Below are 12315 nucleotides of genomic sequence, written 5' to 3'. Positions count from 1 at the left end.
AATTCCGTTATTGACTCTGGCCCAGTATCACAACCAGGCTAGTAACGAGGACTCCGTCGATTTGGAAGGAACCGATCAATTGCGATTGTGGATAGCCTCGATGCTGTATGTTGAGTCTTGACCCCTCTCGAGATCAAAGGCAGTGTTTTGCTTGAGTTGTTTTGGCCTCGTCTAAATACGAGATTCGTGCGGTAGATGTTTTTCATGGTTCGTGAATAGCTCACGGATCCAGGAATGTTGAATATATTGATATCGGTGTCCATCGAATCGTGTCAAGATGTCGAGCTACGTCGTAGGAGGTGGCTACGATCAGTCCATCTTCCACTTGACATGGGTCCGCCGATGCGGTAGTGTAGGTTCGTTGCCGTGCATTCTCCCTTCCTGCAGCTGCCCAAGCAAGTCCATCAAAATTCGGCCAATTTGCCTAGAGGATTCTGTCGTAGCTGGACGGGCAGTAATGTGTTGATGAGACTTAGGATTCGGATCTGCTGGGCCATGACAAGGATCTGGCGAGGGGCACTGGCCGCAAGATAGTATATGACTGCAGCTGAAGAGTAAGATGGCCTTCTTTTCCAGTGATGCAACGATATGATTGTCGACTGGAACACTCGCTGGTAAGGAGTTGCCGGCCACTAGGCATTGAACTCAGTGCGATTCTATTGGCGCCAATGGTAGGATCTTTTTGACGTCAGTCGATGCGGATGTGGGCGATCTGCTGCTTCCTCTGGTCGAGAACTATATCGCCACCATACATTCTTGTGGTGTTGCCCTCGCTCGTCAGGCGGTAGGGCTCCATCACTGAGCCTATCGAACCCAGGGGCATCCCTTTCGCGACTGGTATTTCAGACACCAGACTCTTCGATCATTGGACGGAACCGCGGGTCTGGCTGAATGTAATGGGGATCAATTAAGCGTGCGTCGTAGTGGTGACGGTAGTTCCATGAGACGGATGATAATTTGGCTGTGGGCCATCAAAGAAGTGAGCAAAATTCCTTGTTCGTACTTGTCTCATATAATGATCTTGCTCATTTGAAAAGGGCAATATTCCTTCTCTGTTAGGATCGGAGCCTGATCCTCTGGTGACAACCTGATGGAGCGCAGCCCCAGCTGCGACAACGAGCCCCGCAATCAGGACGCATATAAGAACGACCAAAGGATCGGATAGGCCCATGGCGAAAGGAAGTGCAGGTGAGGATTTTCGACCTTGGCGGTCTTGTTGTCTTCAAGGATGGGCGACGGGATAAGGATGCTGCGTGGAAGGGGAAAGGAAAAGGTAATGGAGGGTGGGCTGAGATAGAAGACTCGATGCGACACAGACACGTACAAGGCACAATGGGCTGTCACTGTTATGTCCGGGAAAGCGTGACTCCGAATCATTGGATGCGGGAATCAGTAATGGGCAGGTTGCCAGCGAGTGGTAGGGAACATTACGAATCCCCCATGGTTCATGCCGACATGCATGATGGTGGTTGGTACTCGTAAGAAGTTGTGTGAGAGAATTTTGGGTGTCGCGTCGCTGCCGAGTCGATACAGAGCCGTCTTCACGCCCTTGCAGCTCCAGGTTCCCGTTTTACCGAGAGACTCCCCCAATGACAGGTGGTACAGGCAAAGCCACTGCGTCGTAAGCAGACCACCCACGAGCACCCTGAACCACTTGCGCAGCGCCATCCTTGTCTTATTTGTGCAGCTTACTATGGTATGTTCCGAAAAGGTCGCGAAAGATGTACCAGTATGTGTGCGCCATTCGAAATCCCAGACCCAATCCAGCTAGCAACCCGAACCACGACATGTCCATGTTTTTTCATCGAAATCCACACGGCTAGTAAATGGCTAAATAAAGCCGACAGCCGAGGTGAGTATTAGAGGCTGAGGTAAGTAGTTGAAATTGTCAGCCTTGTGAAACGTTCCCATCCTTCTGCTCCATATGTTGGCGAATATCCGTCGTGCAATTGCTCGCTTCAAGGTAGAACGGGGTCGTTGTGTCCCATGGGTATCGTTTGCTAGCCCGCATGCGAACTAATTTACCACGCGAACAGTCACTTTGGGCCAAGATGATGATATACACATGCCACGACGTGCCCAGCAAAATTGAGCAACGTCAGTCGAGTATTGATCGACAGGCGACGGCTGGCAGTTTCAATGCAAGTCCGCAAGTGTCACTGGATGTATACACTTCCCACGCAATCGCGACAAACAGCTGCCTTACTCTGGCTTGAACAACCTCTCGGCCATCTCTTCAACACCGCTGGGTTGTCTGCCCAGCAGGCCGGCAAGCAGGGGATCAACCATCGCAGTCTCTTCCCGAGCCATCGCATCATGCCACCCCGACCAGCTGTCAATGACCCAGAACTTGTCCGCCGGCAGACTTTTCTTTTCATACTTGTGATATCGTTGGGCTTCCTCTCTGCCTACAATGTCAACCTTGACTTTCCGACCTGTATGGTGTTCCACAAGCTTTGCAATGTCGCCGACACTGGTGGCCCGTGGCCCAGTCAAGTTCAATGTCCGTCCAATGTATCTCTCGTAGTCTTGGAGAATCCTTGCCGTGCCTTGCGCCAAGTCGTCCGTGGTGACCCAAGCAACAGGACCGTCGTTCGGGATCACGAACCTGATCTCAGTTGAGTCGCCCTTGTGGTACTTCTGCGGTTGAAAGCCAGCATATACCGACCAATATTCGGCATATATGCCTTCTCGCACGATCACATACTGCAGACCGCTTCGCGTCAGGTACTCGATGGTCTTGATGTGCGCCTGCTGAACGCCTGCGATACTATCAAGCCCTGTCTCGCCACCAAACATCAGGCTCGTGTAGATTACGGTTTTGACCCCGACGGCCTTCGCAGCGTCAATTGCAGACTTGTGATAGAGCCATCTCTCTACACTTGCGGAAGGGAAGGACACGAGGAACAGAGCTTCCGCGCCTCTAAACGACGACGCCAATGATTCAGGCGAGGTGTAATCGCCCTGACGAATGTCAATGCCGGCCTCGCGGGCGACAACCGAAACTTTGCTTGGTTTGGTTGACGAAATTATGATCTCTGACGGAGGTATGAGCTGCTCACGCAATATTGTATGCAGAATTCGAGACCCTAGGTTCCCGGTTGTACTTGTAAGGACCAGTATAATCAAACTATCGTGCTTCTCCCTAAGCATCAGCTTGGGAAAGCTGGATAATAACACTATTCGCTAACAAGCTGAAGGAAAAATCGAACAGATAGTTGAGATCAAGAAGTAGTCGAGTTCGATACCACCACTACTCGTCGATGCAGGGTTGCAAATGCGATGACGTTTTTGAAGTCTCCGCAGTTGCGTTTTGAGATGAACACAACTTTTTGAGCCGTAGCATAATCGTATGCCTATGGGCAGTAGGCTGCACAATATCAGTATGTAGTGTAGCGAGAGTGAGTGAGAGTGAAGAGGGTCTGGAGAAGGTGAGGAAGGGACGATGGTATAAAAATCGGTGCCGGCAAGGGAACGCCCACGTGACCCCGCTTCAGATATGACATTTCCTGGACCTGCCAAGCCTCCACTTAACGCGTCTGGTTGTGACGCGCCTGCGCCCGAACATATTCATTCGCAAACACCTGCCCCCAACACCACCCGTACAGAGCGGCTGTGGATAGTTCATAACCTTTGCACTATCGATAGTCATGTCTGGACAGCCAGAGTCATCGTCTGCAGGGGCTCGAAAAGCTCTAAATGCCGGCAACAATGCAGCGACGGCCGACTACGAATTACCCTGGTGCGTCCCGGTCCAATTGAGACTGCATCAAGGCTAACGAGTATCAGGGTAGAAAAATACAGACCTGTCTACCTAGATGACGTTGTTGGAAACTCGGAGACGATCGAGCGACTCAAGATCATTGCAAAAGATGGCAATATGCCTCATGTCATAATATCTGGGATGCCAGGCATCGGGAAAACAACTTCCATCCTCTGTCTGGCCCGTACCCTGCTAGGCGATGCATACAAAGAAGCTGTCCTTGAGCTGAATGCAAGTGACGAAAGAGGTATCGACGTGGTCAGAAACAGGATCAAGGGTTTTGCTCAGAAGAAGGTGACGTTGCCTCCTGGCCGACATAAACTTGTTATTTTGGACGAAGCAGACAGGTATGGGATGACGAAGCTCCGTATTTGCAGGTCTAACGCCAGGTTCTTAGCATGACTGCTGGTGCGCAACAAGCCCTTCGAAGAACCATGGAAATTTATTCGAACACAACACGATTCGCATTCGCTTGCAACCAATCCAATAAGATCATCGAACCCCTGCAGTCGAGATGCGCAATCCTGCGATATTCGAAGCTCACAGACGCGCAAGTGGTACAACGGCTGATGCAAATTATTGAGGCAGAGCACGTCCAATATTCCGAAGATGGTCTGGCGGCGCTCGTGTTCAGTGCGGAGGGAGATATGCGACAGGCTATCAACAACCTGCAAAGTACCTGGGCTGGATTCGGGTTCGTCAGCGGTGACAATGTGTTCCGAGTCGTGGATAGTCCTCATCCAGTCAAAGTGCAGGCTATGATCAAGGCGTGCTGGGAGGGCAAGATTGACAGCGCAATCGACACATTGAAAGAGTTATGGTAAGCATGCATCGGAGGAAACATAGAACGCGTAACTAACCAAGTATTTGCGTTCTAGGGATCTGGGATACTCCTCACACGACATCATAAGCACTATGTTCCGGGTGACTAAGATGATTCCTACGCTTTCGGAACACTCGAAACTTGAATTCATCAAGGAGATTGGCTTCACCCATATGCGCATCCTGGAGGGAGTGCAATCTTTTCTGCAACTGAGCGGCTGTCTGGCGAAATTGTGCAAAATTAACATGAAGCCTGGGTTGTTCGAACCACCAGCCTGAAAAGATCCTCAATGTGAAACTTCTAAACTTTAGAAAAAGGAAATTTGGGGCCGACTTCGTGTCAAAGGATTCAGCACCAAGGACAGCCTTCTCAAGACTGAAGACGCTAAACACCGGTTAGCTTGCCTCCCCAAGCCGTCGGACCCGACAATCGACTTCTCAAGGCCCCTACGCGGGCCCCTCAGGTGCCGATCACCGACATGAAGCAAATCGACGCCCATAGGGCTGCAGTGAAGGGGCTTGCGCGTCACTAGAGATCTGGTGATACAGTCCTCACAGTCCATGATTAATGATTTCTACGAAACTTGTCTGTATGAGAGAGAAGGATTTGATGTTGCGTACCCGTGTAACTTGGCGGTGGGACAATGTCCCTTCAGTGCCGTTGAACCTTCAGATCGATGCCATCACGCTACGATGGAGCCAAGCAAGGTGGGACTCTGGCCGCAGATCAGGCTGGACTCGCGATAACGAAGAGAACTGTGTACTGTGTACTGTGTACTCCGAATTACACTCCCTTATTGGGAGGAATGGTTTATGATGGCTGATAGCAAGTGCAAGATCTGTTGAATCATTTTCAAAGCCTCGTCTGTTCTTGGCCAGATGGTCGTCCAGGACTCCAGGCACGAAGCCACTGCAGTATATTATTGCCGAAGGGGTGTCAATATTGGGGCTACTGATGCTACTGAGGCTGATGTGCAGGGCCGCTGCACCTGAATTTTCCCCAGGTCCCGATGGTGCTCAAATTAGCAACGAATCAGTGGCCGACTCTTGTAGCCCAATGTCACCGATTGGACATATGTCCTAGCTCGTCGGACAACCAAGAGCTTTTGTCAGGCCAACCTGGGCGCAGGCCTTGCAAATCTCCAGCCCCCCTCGCTATACCCAGTCCGACGGAAGCAAGCAAACAAATGAATTCTCCGTGGCTTGCATGACGCGTTTCTCTGACATTTAGTTCGTCCCTGTCACTGCGAGCTAACCACCGGTTTCTAACTTGGGCCCTTTCTCCAGCCATGCCCGGCAAGGCTGTGCTGCGAGTACTGTACTACCCAGCCCACTCATACTGTCAGTGTCAATGGAGTGGACAACGAAGCCACAGCCCGCCTTATGGTTGCCGTGGGGTACAATACTATATCTTTCCCCTCCCCTGCCTCCTCTGGTGGCTCTTGCTCATCCTCAGACAATCCATCAGAGCGTCCCACCTACCTCACTCCTCTTCCTTAGTTAGAGAGCCTGGACCTGAACCCTCTGACGAAGCATCTCCTATACCTTGCTCGGCATCACTGTCAACATGAAGTCCTTCGCTTTGGCTGCGGCTTTGTTCGCCTCTTCGTCTTTTGCATGGCTCCCATCCTGCGCAGTATGTCTGGCCGAATCTTTTGTCAATGGCCAATGAAACTAACTTGCTCTACAGTGGTCTGATTGTATGGGCAGCTGGGATGGCACAAGCTGCGACTCAAGCAGCGGCTGGAGTTGTCTTTGCTCGAACCAAACCGCCATCTCCCAGATGAACACCTGCGTCGCTACTTCCTGCACAAACCAAACAGATCAAGAAGGTGAGCGACATCAGACTGGGAAGAGAGGAGACTATACTGACTTGGGGTGTACAGCTATCTACGGTGCCGTCGCACAACTTTGCGCCAATGCTGGTGTAACCGTCACCAACTCGCAACAGGCTACCTTCAGTGCTACCTCTGGTGGTTCTGCTTGGCCATCTCAGATCACCGCAGGGCCAGGCTTTGGCCCTGGTGGCGGCTGGAACTCCGGTCAGTGGTCAAGCTGGATCTCTGCTTGCTCAACCGGTCTGCCGTCTGCACCTAGCGGCTGGAACGGCCAAGGCGGATGGGGTGGTCCTGGTGCGTGGGGAGGTCATGGTGGCCCCGGAGGAGGTCCATTTGGCGGCCCATGGGGCACCAAGGCCAGCGGAATCAACTGCGACTCGTGGACCACCTGGACTGCTGGTTGGGGTCCTTTCTCCTCGTGGACCGGTACCTGGTCTGGCTGCAGCAGTACTACTGCTTCGCCCATCCCAGCTACTATCACCACCACTGTCACTACTGGCGGCTCTACTCAAGTCATCACCGGCACCACCTTTGGTATCCAGGCTGTTGCAGCTGCGACGACCACTGGCAGCTCGGATAACGGCGCTGCCTCTTCCCTCCGCGGTCTCGGCGCTTGCGGTGCGCTCGTTGCCGCCATTTTCGTCACCATGATTGCTTTGTAAACTAACTACTGTTTTGAAAGTGGATTGCATTTGGTGACTACGATGTTGGGAGCCTTTTGATACCTTGCATAAATTTGGATTGGCGCATTCAGCTATGGGCAAACTCAGGCCTTGAGTATGATGAAAACTGCATTCATGATGACTTGTATTGATATTGGGGACGGCATGGACTTGATACAATGACCCTGACTACGATCCAGTCAATCAATGAATAAGGAGATTCACTTAATCTCTATTTGTTTTCTATGTTTCCCTTGCAAGATTATTTCGTAGCCTCCTAATGGAATATATTATGGAAGAGACCAGTGCTTGCAGTCTACTAGCTGCTACGTCATATCGTAAACAATCGCCAAGCAATGTAGTTCACGCACGTTCAGGTCATGCGACGCAAAAGCAACTCGGTTCTACCATAGTCGTGCTCAACATGGGTGGAAGATCGTCTTCAACATCATCCGCATTTGCTGGGAGGCACTTCCATGAGACAGAGAATGGTTCCCCTACCACCGACCTCGAAGTTGACTAGAGGGTCATGAGAAATGACAGATTCTCGTTAATGCTCGAGTACCGCCCGCCTCGATCAAACCGAAGCTTACAAGGCAGTCACGGCTACCAATGAATTGAATGTTGCCTGGTTGACTCACTATTCCTACATGATGACACCTTAACCTGCCTTCATCATCCTATCTACCATCGCATCTCTAATTCCCTTTCCTTATCCGTCAACAACCTCTGCACAACCCCCGCGGATCAATCCATTCTACGCCTCAGAATGATTGGCACCTCCAGTTTACTTCTTCTTGCAGCACTCGGCTTTTCATTCGCCGCTCAGGCAGTCGCTCAGGACGATGTCGATCAATGCGCTGTAAGTACGGTCCGTGGTTCTTATTCCGGACTTTGCTGAGTGGCCACAGCTTGCTTGTATTGCAAATGTCGATGGCACAAACTGTTCACCAAGGTAGGACCTTGCTGAGGCCCACCTCTCACCTCGAGCTGATGCATTTGCCAGCGAATGGCCATGTCTCTGTGCAAATGACATGTATATTGAACGAATGAACAATTGCACCATAGCATCTTGCAATGCTACAGACCAACAAGGTATATCTCCCGGCGCTGTGCAACTGCTGCCAAGATTGACAACGTCCAGACACATTCATGGCCGTTGCACAATTGTGCGCTATATTCAGTGTTCCATTAACAGTCGGCCCTGAAGCCACCGTTTCGATCCCGTCCTCCGATCTTCTGTTCAGCACGGTAGCGATACCTACCCAGTCAACCTTACCTGCTGTGATCACTTCGAGCACGTCCGGTGCGACTCCAACGTCAGCATCTGAGACTGTAACTTGGTCGATAAACCAGACGAGCACCTCAAATCCAACAAATGCTCTCAGCACCATCACCAGCTCCAGTGTTTCGATGACCAGCTCAGTTCCGCCAGTTTCAGAGTCGTCTTCGATTCCACCACCTTCCTCGCCAGGCGCGCACACGATAAGCTCGTCCAGTGCAACGGCCGCATCTTCGGCGCCGACGAATGGTTCAACTCGCTTCAATCAGCCCTCGAAGATGATGGTAATCTCAACCGTGGTGTTGACAAGCACCCTCAAGTGGATGTTGGCGTGGTAGTCAGCGAGAGGGACAATGATATTGTCTCGAAGAGAGATGCTGAAATTGTCGGTACCGAAGAAGCGAAATCAAAGTAGGGGGCACAACGTCTCTTTAAGGCGAAGTGAAATGCAATGGTTCATGCACGTTGGCCCACTTGCAAGGCTCAGGAGGCTCACTTGGCGGCCACTGACCCATTTTGGGGTAGAGTGAGGCTAGCGATGCCATGGCACCATGGACAGGGAGGTCACGAAAGAAGGTACCTTTTGCTCTGCAGCTATACACAAGCACCAACAACCACAGAACTTTGAGATACTCTCTAGGTGCTCTCTACTTGGATTGTGGAATGGTGGTGACACTCTCGGAAGCTCACATTTGCGATTGAAGTTATAGAATGCCCGTCTGTAACAGTGGACGTATCTGAAAGGAGGGCGGGCCTAAATTGGAGGCTTCCCGTCGACCATCACTTCCCCCTTTTGTCGAGGTGATGCCCGAAATCCGTCATCCATCATGGAAAATTCCTAATGGTGGGCACTAAAAGTCAATGGCGCCGCCGGGGAAAGGCTCTGAACCAGCATTGTGGAAAGCACGCGACGGTTTCCGCCAGAAGAAAATTGGGTAGAAGGTTCTGCATACCCTGCGCGTTGCTCTTTTGATCGTCTCTTCATCGTCACCCCAGTCGTGCCCAGTACCGTTATTGGAAATGGACGTCACTGTGGCCAGTGGATTTTGCCCGGGTGAATGGGGTCAACAAGCGTCGACGACACGGATCACCTTGTCGAAATGATGCGAAGTGGCTCAGACGAGTCAAAACCATGGGGAAAGCTCGTTCCGGCGATGGTGGCACAAGGGCAATATAATCAGGCACACACTTCTCACGGTCAGCCTGTCGGGTAGCGAGTAGAACGATTGAAAGGATCTCTTGGTGCCTCTAGGGCATGAGAGTCTGAGAGTCCCTATGTATACATTGGCTGTGCCAGTGGAAAGAATAAGCTGTCGTTCCTGCATACAAGTGTCCATTCATTCTTCCCACTACTGCCGCCGTCCTATGCAGTGGCACGGGTTCCTGCCAGAGCCTGGGCGCATCGCTATTCGACCACGGCGGCCTCTCCTAATCTCCCTATTCCGACTCTCCCACAAATCTCATCCATTCCTTCTTCCACCACGGAGTCCTCAGACATCCATCGCAGTCATCTTTCACCGCGGGCGCTTGAAAAACAACCCGCCAGAGATGCTCCGCCGCCAGTAACATCCTACGACCGTCAAATCTCAGATCCAGACCCATTATTATTGACGTTGCCCACGGCTCGCCCGCCTGTCACCGAGCACGCACCGATCGACCTGACGCCCTCACGTTCTCTACCCGAGGCGCAGAGCCAGAGGAGATCTTTTCTCGAAGCTCTGTTAGCCCGGCCGACGAAGAAAGTTATTCCTCCAGACCACCGTTCTGCCACGTCTCGCATCCTCAATCCCATTAATTACGTCCCTCGACCCACTCGCGTGCGAGTGCAACCTCAACCTCAGCACCAACATCACACCTCTACAGACATTGGCTCTGGCGAAGTCCATACTCTACTTAGCCTTCCCGAGCAGCGTCGATCCCGCCAACATTCCCCTACTGATCCCATCGTCGAACATAGTCCTCATCTGACACCGCACGCTGGTAGTCGCACCAGCATCGGCCTCCCTTTCAGTCATCAACGCGCCGGCGTGCCCGAGTCGTCGGCACAAGGGGTTGGACTGATGGTTGATTTGGAGAAACAAGCTGGTGTCGTCAAAGAACCGGAACGGGCACAAATTCCTACTTCAAAATACAGTACTCGCGAACGCGACATTGAACAAGGTACTTCGGTACTGGGCCAGAGTTATGGTGTCAACCCGCATGATCAGCCGCTACAACCGCCTCGGCATATAACATCACATCGCTCCCTCAGACGGGCACAGTCGGCCGCGTCAATACACTCTTCTGCTTATGCTCGAACGAACACGGATGGAGCTGCGCCGGCAAGTGGTTCGCAGGAAGAGGTTGGACAAGGCTACCCAGGGGTCGATGAAGGAAGCGTAGGAGAAGAACTTGTCTGGGGTCCATCACATCCTTGTTATCCGCACCTAAATCCTCACGTTCCCATCAACTCGCCCGAATACCGTGCTACACGAATCATCCGAATACGACGAGACTGGATGGTTGCAGGTGACCTGGCCCCAACGTACTCCAACATCTATCCCGAGATTCTAGATCCCTTGATGCAAGAGCAAGAATTCCGCTATGTCATTGAGCATATCAATCAGACACTGTGTCAAGCATACGACCCTTTCTCCGCATGGAATTGGTTCGATGGGTTCATGGGTCTCATAACTGGCTGGTTCTGGGAGGATTTCCGGCCAATGGGTCTCAAGGGGCAATTGACGGCTTTGGAAGAGTGGTTTGAAGACTGGAACCATACCGTCGGCGCTAGAGATGGAGTGAAACTCATTCCTCTTCGACGGACCGGGTATATGAACCTCGACATACAGATTCCCGACCCACAAGTGAGAGTGGTGGCTGACGGAGACGGCGAGTCTCAACAGCCATCGCCGCCTACTGCACAGCCTCCGGACGCAGGTGGTCGCCAAACGCCGCCGTGAACAGACCCCTGCAAGGCATCTTTCTAATTCTTGTGTGTCTGTGATTGCCCTGGTTACGAAGGTTTCAATTTTCCGGGACTGGCTACCTTCCCAGTCTTCGTCAAAAATATTGGATTGTGGCGTGGTTCGGGCATCTGAGCGTTTCAGCACGGCGTTAAAAGAAGGAGAAGAGGCAGCCGTCGGCGCCATAAAAAGCAGTTGGCTGCATAAAACAAGGGACTATGGTCACCATTGTCTTCACTCGTTGGGTTCCAGGATTTCGTGTCTCCGGAGGGCTTGCTAAAGAGTACCGGTAGACACGGTGAGAGGAAAGTACCAGAAGGTTCAGAGTCATACAAAAAGGGTCGACAACGAGGGCGATTATCGCACGCCTGCCTCGACATCTCACTCGGCCCGCAGGTTTCTATCATCATAATAACAGCTCCTTTGTTCGTTTGACACGTGCGTCTGACAATATGGCTCTGTCACTTAGTTCTTGTCTTCCTTACGAACCATTGAGCCCGACTTCTCTATGCGTGCTATATCTCACCCTCACCACAGAGCTTGGGACAGAACTACGCTGCTCTGGTACATATCAAGGCATACACGGCCGCGTGCGGCCGTGTTCTATCCCTTGGGGAAACAGCTCACGCAGTGGCGCCTAGGCAGCGTTGATGAGCTGTTCTGGTGACAAGCCGTGGTCGCTGGAGGGCCACGCCATACATCACTTGAGGGTTGGCCATCCTCACTGTGCTACACGTGGGTGCAGGTCGGTGACCTTTCCAGCTCTTCCTTTGCGAATCCACGAGTACTTACACCTTGATCAGCGCTGTGGGAAAAGGTTCCTCGCGTGCACGACACGCCACGCTAGCAGAGAGCAGGCGCTAGACCAAACGATCTGCGCCATACATCGTGGCTTGAATACAAAAGTGAGGCGCAAGGCAAGGCTGAAAATGAGTGCCAATGCGACGTCTTTCCGGGGTGGCCCCTATTTTTGTCCATCGCAAAAGCAAAAAGCAATGCCGCT

General features: G+C 52.0%; 5 protein-coding genes across 5 annotated transcripts; 4 read left to right on the top strand and 1 right to left on the bottom strand.

Annotated features, from left to right (window-relative positions):
- Positions 1 to 2202: 2202 nt before the first annotated feature.
- Positions 2203 to 3411, bottom strand: PV05_05977 (uncharacterized protein; the record flags this gene model as incomplete). Its single annotated transcript, XM_013462557.1, has 1 exon — positions 2203 to 3411. The coding sequence occupies exon 1, from the start codon at positions 3151 to 3153 to the stop codon at positions 2203 to 2205; it is 951 nt and encodes a 316-aa protein (XP_013318011.1). The 5' UTR covers positions 3154 to 3411.
- Positions 3412 to 3583: 172 nt separating this feature from the next.
- Positions 3584 to 5389, top strand: PV05_05976 (replication factor C subunit 4). The gene is made up of 4 exons (XM_013462556.1): positions 3584 to 3742; positions 3790 to 4110; positions 4161 to 4583; positions 4642 to 5389. The coding sequence occupies exons 1-4, from the start codon at positions 3651 to 3653 to the stop codon at positions 4862 to 4864; spliced, it is 1059 nt and encodes a 352-aa protein (XP_013318010.1). The 5' UTR covers positions 3584 to 3650; the 3' UTR covers positions 4865 to 5389.
- Positions 5390 to 5854: 465 nt separating this feature from the next.
- On the top strand, positions 5855 to 7381 carry PV05_05975 (uncharacterized protein). Its single transcript, XM_013462555.1, has 3 exons — positions 5855 to 6221; positions 6276 to 6417; positions 6472 to 7381. The coding sequence occupies exons 1-3, from the start codon at positions 6153 to 6155 to the stop codon at positions 7083 to 7085; spliced, it is 825 nt and encodes a 274-aa protein (XP_013318009.1). The 5' UTR covers positions 5855 to 6152; the 3' UTR covers positions 7086 to 7381.
- A 473-nt stretch (positions 7382 to 7854) lies between these two features.
- On the top strand, positions 7855 to 8782 carry PV05_05974 (uncharacterized protein; the record flags this gene model as incomplete). The annotated part of the gene is made up of 5 exons (XM_013462554.1): positions 7855 to 7947; positions 7997 to 8040; positions 8092 to 8180; positions 8230 to 8420; positions 8486 to 8782. The coding sequence occupies 5 exons, from the start codon at positions 7855 to 7857 to the stop codon at positions 8780 to 8782; spliced, it is 714 nt and encodes a 237-aa protein (XP_013318008.1).
- Positions 8783 to 9467: 685 nt separating this feature from the next.
- On the top strand, positions 9468 to 11844 carry PV05_05973 (uncharacterized protein; the record flags this gene model as incomplete). Its single annotated transcript, XM_013462553.1, has 2 exons — positions 9468 to 9577; positions 9665 to 11844. 2 exons carry the CDS (start codon positions 9468 to 9470, stop codon positions 11307 to 11309), a joined length of 1755 nt encoding a protein of 584 aa, XP_013318007.1. The 3' UTR covers positions 11310 to 11844.
- Positions 11845 to 12315: the final 471 nt, after the last annotated feature.

Source organism: Exophiala xenobiotica (assembly GCF_000835505.1).
Source record: "Exophiala xenobiotica strain CBS 118157 unplaced genomic scaffold supercont1.3, whole genome shotgun sequence".
Taxonomy (NCBI): Eukaryota; Fungi; Ascomycota; class Eurotiomycetes; order Chaetothyriales; family Herpotrichiellaceae; genus Exophiala; species Exophiala xenobiotica.
This window is presented reverse-complemented; position numbering and strand designations above follow the sequence as displayed.

What these genes read in the sequence shown, in the direction of transcription:
- PV05_05975 (XM_013462555.1), top strand. Translation starts at nt 6,153, where the DNA reads ATGAAGTCCTTCGCTTTGGCTGCGGCTTTGTTCGCCTCTTCGTCTTTT. An exon ending in CATGGCTCCCATCCTGCGCA is followed by an intron (nt 6,222 to 6,275) that starts GTATGTCTGGCC and finishes CTTGCTCTACAG; the next exon opens with TGGTCTGATTGTATGGGCAG. An exon ending in AAACCAAACAGATCAAGAAG is followed by an intron (nt 6,418 to 6,471) that starts GTGAGCGACATC and finishes TGGGGTGTACAG; the next exon opens with CTATCTACGGTGCCGTCGCA.
- PV05_05976 (XM_013462556.1), top strand. Translation starts at nt 3,651, where the DNA reads ATGTCTGGACAGCCAGAGTCATCGTCTGCAGGGGCTCGAAAAGCTCTA. An exon ending in ATTTTGGACGAAGCAGACAG is followed by an intron (nt 4,111 to 4,160) that starts GTATGGGATGAC and finishes CCAGGTTCTTAG; the next exon opens with CATGACTGCTGGTGCGCAAC. An exon ending in GACACATTGAAAGAGTTATG is followed by an intron (nt 4,584 to 4,641) that starts GTAAGCATGCAT and finishes TTTGCGTTCTAG; the next exon opens with GGATCTGGGATACTCCTCAC.